The sequence below is a fragment of the Tribolium castaneum genome, chromosome 1 (assembly GCF_031307605.1).
Source record: "Tribolium castaneum strain GA2 chromosome 1, icTriCast1.1, whole genome shotgun sequence".
Lineage (NCBI taxonomy): Eukaryota > Metazoa > Arthropoda > Insecta > Coleoptera > Tenebrionidae > Tribolium > Tribolium castaneum.
The window spans coordinates 14,380,673-14,388,104 of record NC_087394.1 but is presented as its reverse complement, the minus strand read 5'-3'; the positions used below and the strand labels follow the sequence as shown (position 1 = coordinate 14,388,104).

The 7,432-nt window shown below is 34.4% G+C and overlaps 1 protein-coding gene and 1 long non-coding RNA gene across 2 annotated transcripts; one reads left to right on the top strand and one right to left on the bottom strand.

Annotated features, from left to right (window-relative positions):
• Positions 1-2,172: 2,172 nt before the first annotated feature.
• emc (extra macrochaetae) lies at positions 2,173-5,958 on the bottom strand. The gene is made up of 2 exons (XM_964922.5): positions 5,514-5,958; positions 2,173-2,798 (listed from the first exon to the last, which is right to left on the bottom strand). The coding sequence occupies exons 1-2, from the start codon at positions 5,874-5,876 to the stop codon at positions 2,754-2,756; spliced, it is 408 nt and encodes a 135-aa protein (XP_970015.3). The 5' UTR covers positions 5,877-5,958; the 3' UTR covers positions 2,173-2,753.
• Positions 5,959-6,062: 104 nt separating this feature from the next.
• Positions 6,063-6,609, top strand: LOC135265756 (uncharacterized). Its single transcript, XR_010333602.1, has 2 exons — positions 6,063-6,161; positions 6,214-6,609. It is a non-coding gene; the product is annotated as an uncharacterized LOC135265756 (long non-coding RNA).
• Positions 6,610-7,432: the final 823 nt, after the last annotated feature.

The window sequence follows — 7,432 nt, the reverse complement described above, 5'->3', positions numbered from 1 at the left end:
AAATTTTTTCAAATTGGTTCAAAGATTACTGTTAACAAAAATAAACACTAAAAAAAATGGTTTTACATCTTTAGTTATAAAAATTAATAAAAAATACATTGCTCTTTTGATAATGTTGTGACTAGGTACAACTTGTAATACAAGATCTAACAGATTTATTACTTAATCTGATCTGACTTACCACAGGGTTTTCACAGTTAACTTTAAAACTTTTTAAGTTTTGGAGCTTTTTATTTTGGTCATTTTAAATGGGTACCACTGTTTATTTTTATATCATTCGATGGGGATTTAAAAAACGAACATTTTTTTGTCATCACTGCATTAACGTAAATGCTAACACATATAGAGTTATTTGCTAAAAACTGTTTCTGTCAACGACAAATGACCTTAATGATTAAAAGTCGAACTTGGTTAATGTTTTTGGCAAATAACTCCGAATGTGCTAGGATTTAGGTTAGGGTTGTAATAAAAAAAAATCACTTTCTAATTCCGTATCGAATAATGTAAAAATCCAAATTGAAATAAACAAAATAAAAAGTTTGGAAGTAAATTTGGAACACCCTGTTGTAATTCAGATCAATGAAACTTATTTAGTAAGTCTTTTAGACCTTGTTCAACGCGTACATTCACGGTCAAAAAGAATGATACCCCTAAGGCCGCGGCCACACACCTTTTTGTTATGATATGGTTAATGAGTACGTTTGAGTATTACATAAATTAAGTGGATATTATAAACTAGCTGACAGTTTGTCAACTTACCTGTTTGTTGCAGTTTATGACCTAAAAGATTTTAGTCTATCCGGCCTTATTGGTAGGAGTGTCATTCTTTTTGATCGTGACTGTATATAGTAGTAATGTTATCAAAGAAGCACTGATTGCAATTTTTATTAATTTTTAAAATTAAATGTGTAAAACGTTTTTTTTTTTTATTTTTTTTACCACTGATACCTAAACCAGAAAAAAATAGAGATATGTAAGAAACTAAAAAATAATAGCATGCCGTTAAAAAATATTATTATAAAGACTTACTTTTTTGTACTCTTTAAATAATCAAAAATATTTTTCTCAAATCCGTCCTGGACTAAAACATCTACAAAATACCAAAAGTACAAATTTAATAATAACTGAGCTACAGAAGAACTCGACTGGACCACTCTGTATAGTAAAAACTTAACTTCAAAATTTCTCTTTTAAACACAACTCTTCACCAAACATTATACTACCTATGTTTGCACGTAAGTCTCCACAATTATGTTTTTTGGAGAATTCATCAAAATTCTTTTTTCCCCAGAAATTTCTCAGAAAAATTAAATTTTGTTTTAACAGTCGTCAGTATTTGCTCACAACAAACAGCAATAACGCCATTAGATACCTACAGATTGTGGTTACTTTGGTTAATTTCTCGTTCGATTTTAAGTCTCGTCAAAGACAGATGTTAGTTCAAAAACGTATTTAAGCGCAAAAAATACCCAATTTTCGATCCAATTTGGAAATTTTCGTCAAAATTTCATGAAATAATTAAGTACATGGACATAAAAAAACATTCGTAAACGATTCGAAAAAAACACATAATTTATTTCAATTTCAGGTTTATTTTTGGATTAAAACATGTTAGGATTAGTTACGGCATCAATTGTGGAAAACACAATCAAACTTTGGGCTACTTTTTCACTTATTCAAAGATCAGACCGCGCATTATTGTGTTGCAAATACAAGGTAGACTTTTCCACGAAAGACTGAACGTGAAAAAATTTAAAGTTCACCTTCAACACAATGCTAAACTCAAACCGCTTTGTCTCGTCCTTGCGTCAGTCTACGTCAGTCAAAAATTTAAAAAACTTTTTATAATTGTTTTCGATGTCTCGGAAAGCAACTAAAACTGGTAATTTTTCAATTTAATAAATTAATTTTCAACCCTAGCATTTTGTTAAGAAACCCTCATCGGTGTGTTATCGGACAGTTTTCCGCACTTAGTGTTAATTGAGCGTACGGATCCACCCCTAATGTTTTTTCCCACATTTTGTTCCCAATCGGCCACCCTTTAGAACACCACCTGTTACGTTTATTAATTCAAAAAATCGATAGCTAATACCAAATGTCAGTATTGGGTGACTTCCAACATCTGCCAGGTTTATCAATTAGATAATGAGTGTGTTGAGAAATGAAACTGGATTCCTTCTAAAATCATTTTATTTGAAATATCTTCATATAATAAAAATTCAAACAACATTCAGTTGCTATATAGGTAACTATTTACAATAAGTTCTAGAAACAAAAATGTACAGAGTCAAAATCACAGTCGAAACCGTGACCCCAACAATTCTCGCGCAGAGATTACACTTTGTACACTATTACTTGCTAAAAATCACAGAATGAAAAGTCACAAAATCAATCAATTAAAATCTGTGATAAAGCTACAGTCAAAATTTCACGAATGAATTTTGCATTACTACCAAATAAAAAAATGGAAAAGTACAATAAACTCGCCTAACATATGTACAAAACAATAAAATAAAATCTACATAACAATTGCAACATAAACAGGTACATCACTAAGTGCTTCACATATTTCACTTTCTCCTCAACGCACACACTGTAGTTCCTCTCCACTCGCAATATAAATAATGGCTTCAGTCGTTCTTTCTAACTAAAATGAGGCGATTTATCCAAAAATAGAGCCTCGCAGTCCGAGGCTGATTCTTTCGGAATGAGATGAGGATGATATTCAAGATCACTGTGTTCGAAGATCCCACTTAGCAAGGGACCTGCCTCTCTGACGGCGTCAGTTTTTCAGGCGTCTGCAACAAAAACAACAACTTAGCGAAAGAGATTCAGCAAATTTCTTCTTTCAATAAAAGTAACGGTTCAACCGGATTGAATTGGAAATCGGCGTTCATTTCACTGCACGTGTTCATCCGCCCCCCACACAAAGCAGTCACGGTTTTTCGATTTCAAAATGCCAATTTCTAAATTGCTGACATGCTTCAGCGACTCACGGATTAGATCACACGCCAGCGGCGGCTCGACAAAAATTCACCATCTCAACTATCGAAAAATACAATTAACTACACTGTCCCAGCCAGTTAATAATTGAATAACTGAAAATTTCTACCAGCTAAAATTATTTTCAAATACTACACAGGGAGTTTCAAAAATGAACAACAATACAAATTCACGTTTTTTTAATAGAACATCCTAAATTTTATTGCATTTTTGGACACAGCTTTTAATACTGATGATTTTGACCTAAAGTTAAATTGGTCGATTCTGCTTAGTTTTTGAAATAATTTGATATTTTTGATAAAGACACGCCTTTTTAGATATGTGACTTTAAAAATTAATTAAAAAAATACACATTAGGGAAAATAGCTAATATTGGTACCGGATCTTAGATTGTAGATTGAATTGAAAAAAAAGTGCTTATATTGATCTCCAACAACTGACCAAGAGTAATTTGACAGTATAGTAAAATTCAAAGTTGTAGCTAAAGATTTTATTGTGTTATCAACGAAAGAACAGATTTCTTACAATTACAAGTAATCAAACTTTTTGAAAAGGTTTTTTTGTGCTGTTATTATTGCAAATAATGTTGTATACACTGCGTGTTATTGAGCTATCAGTTACAATAGTTTAGCATTCTCTTATTCGTACAAAATCAGTTTTAACTTTATTTTTTGTTTTATTTGTTTCCAAAAATGTACCACCGCTGGGTTACCAAAAGTGTCCTACATTGTTATTTATAAACATTCCAGGTCCTGTTGTGTTTGGAAGAGTTAGAAAACTTATTTGTTTAGAATGTGAGTGTTATTTTTTACATTTATTATTCTTAATATCTTTAATTTTCAAAAGTAGCTATTGGTTTTACACTAATACCTAAATGTCATTTGCATGCATATTTTAACTGCATACTTTTTTGCTAAAATATCTCCGTTACCAAAATTGTATCTACTACTTGTAAGCCAAATTTTAGATACTAAGTCGTTTCTTAAAATCAACGAAAAAATTATATAAAATGTCAAACGATCAGCCTTCCACATTCCTTAACACTTTTTTTCTTCATTTATATCAAATACTTTCCTCATAATTTGCCAAAAAACAAAAGCTGGTACCACATAGAATACTAGAAGGCTGAATAAACACCGTTCCCTATTGTTTTTCTTCTATACCTTAAAGCATTATTTGACACAAGCTCTCTTATCAGCAAAAAATATTTTCAGCATTTTAAATTAACAAGTAGTCGTACTGACAAGGCGAATCTTTGACAAGAGAATGTCATAAAGCCAGTACCTAAAGCCAACATAAGAATAATAAATCTAGGTTTGCTACGTGTTTAAAACAATTGTGAACAAATTATATCTTTTGAGTAATCAGTAAGAGACACTAATCTGTTAATGTTTCTAGAGATGAGAAAATAAAGAATAGGTTGTATCATTTAAAATTTTTAAATATGTAATTAACACGCAACAAACTTCTTAATTTTTTTATTTTCGTGATTGTAGTCAGATAAAATTTAGGTGAGACAGGTACGCCTGAAAAAAAAACTGGATTGATTTTCTAACATTTAAAGATAAATAATGTACCAATTCGCTAGGACACTCTGTAGTTGTACGCATAAACAAGAACTTCCTAAAATGAGCGATTTTTAGCAAAAAATAACGGAATTTTTAGTGACATTTCTGTCGGTTTTTCATTCAAAAGCAAAGTAAATTAATCAAAAACATCAAAAGTGCAGTCATTACTATGTACCTAATTCGCACATAAATGAGTTTTTCTACAATGTGTTTCTAAATGATTCTTATCTAGTTAACTTTGAGCTCTGCTCAACTGAATTCTCTGTCAATAAATGTCAAACCTGTCAGTTGTGTCAAATTGTCAATTAACTAATTCTAAATCTAAATTGTTACACTGTGCAAGAAAACACTTTTATTGTCGAAGCTTATTTCCGGATTAGAGAATGGTAATATTCGGTGTCTAAATGCCTGTCATTAATTCTACAAAGCGGCATTTCTGAATTTACATGGGAAATTCACAGACCACTAGATGAGAATCATTTAAAAACACATTGTACAAATCTATCGAAAAAAAGCGAAAATATTGTTGAGTGATATTGACGAGCCGCCACTGTGAGACGGAATCACAGCATGGGAAAGTAGTGTTGATGGGAGTATAGGGGCCCATAAATTAATGAAAACCCCCAGAAGGGCATGTGTCGTTCCTTCCAGCTGACCTTCTAATTACCCTAATTGAACATGTGTCACGGAGTCGAACACTTGGTGGCAATTGATAAGAGAATCGCGTCTCGGGGAGGAATGAATACATAAAGTGAGCATTATGGGCCGATCAATGGAGTTTATGTAAGGACAATAATAATCGGGCCAGATGTTGAGGACGATGCACGTGTTCGGGCACATCTGCACGGCGGGACCGTTACTCCAGGTGTCGGCTTATCCCGGATGCGACCACGTGACCCCACTGGGTCAAGAACTCGATTGTTTTCCCAAACAATGGCTTACCTGGAGCACGGGGGCCTCGCAGGGGGAGAGGATGGTGTTGGGGCTGGCGCGCAGGCCGAGGGGCTGTCGGGGGCTGACCGCCTCCTGCGACTTCTTCTGGCCCAGGGCGGCGGCGGCGTCGAAGCTGCCCACGGCGGGGTGCGTCTCCAGGGCGCTCTGCAGGTCGCAGATGTAGTCGATGACGTACTGGATGACTTCCAGTTTGGAGAGCTTCCGGTTTTTGGGCATGAAGGGCACTAGGTCCTTCAGCTTGCTGATGTACATTTGGATCTCCTCGTTCTCGATATCCTTTTTGGGCTTGGACACTCGCCCGGAGTTGATTCCGGTGAGGTTGTCTGCACACACTACACTGACAGCTTTCATTTCGTACACTGAACACTGATACGCACTACGAGCGAACGAATGGTCGAATGAGGAGGCAATAGGCCTGCCTAGGTTTTTATAGGTTTGGTGGAGGGGGGGCGGCCAATGGGACGAGGCGCCAGGCTGTGTGGGGCGTAGCCCGGCCAATGAGAGCACTTCAGGTTCAGGTAGTGTTGCAGGCGCCTAGTTCAACACGGCGCAAACGTCCTACCAATAGCATTTCCGTGAACTTGCTTGAGGAAGATTAGTTTTCGACTCTTGAGCGGAAAGGGCGAGTGTTGAATGGTTTGTGCTGAATTCGGCTTAATGCGGATGATTGATGGTCGCTTAATTGTAGCTTGAAATTTGAAAATGATACTACAGGTAACTAACCTGGTTGTGTCGGGTCGAAACAGTTCGTACACTTTGTAATGCAAATTACAACCCACCTAGCTAATGCAAAACTGTTTTTTCACGCCGGACAAGGCGCCACACTTCTCGGCTCACCTAGAGGTGATACTAATTCGCCAATAAATACTTGTTTGACGAGCTTAGAGCTAATCGTACATTTTACCATTTTATATGCGCATTTTTGTTGTTTTATTTGACACGACCTACCATATAGGAGAACAGGACGATACCTACCTATGAACAATTTTGTAAATAAAAATTGTTTCACAAATATTGGCACAACAGTTTGAATGTAATGTCATTAGGATTGTCGAAATGTTGAATAAATATACAGACTGAGTCACGTGTGTTTTCCTTTTAGATTAGGTAGGTACTTTTTTATCTTAGAAAATTATAAGGGATTACAACACTTAAATTTTTAGTATGATTTTGAATTGATACTTCAAACACCCTCATGTAATGGTCTAAAAACCACAAACAAACAATAAATAATATCACTACAGGTAACAAATTATAAATAACTAGGTATACCTTATTCGATTTTGACTTTTAAATAACTTACGTTTATTTGTGTCAAAACAACCTATTAAAGCTATCGTTTATCCGCAAGCAGATTAAAATTTTTAATTCGCTGTTTTAAACCCTATTCATTCATTGATTCATTGACGCGGTCCCCAACAAAAAAAACATCATGAATTATTTTTTTACACAAATTGTTCATTTTTTCCGCAAAAAACGATTCGACACAAAAAAATCCACGTATAGAAAAATGTTATTGTCTATAACAATTTGATCACTGATAAATTTTACATCTCTGAAATTGGAAGGTTTAAAAGACACAATCGAATAAAATGTACTAAACTTGCAGATAAAGTTTCTGTTTAACTCACTTGTTTACTGCTCGTTAAATATACATTTTCCCCGCTCGTCTAGTAAATAAAGATTCTGACTATGGGAATTTTTGTCCATTTTTGACAAACTTACTTGTAAATGGTTAACCTGATCAAATATATGAACTTCATTTAAATTTCATCTCTGTTGCTAAGGTAATGTGTATCTGATTAGGGTTGCTATGTTTTAACAGAGGTTTAAATTTATCTCTCCATTAAATATATTTCTAGAAATTGGGCCTTAATAATTAAAAGTGAAAAAAAACATTACATAAC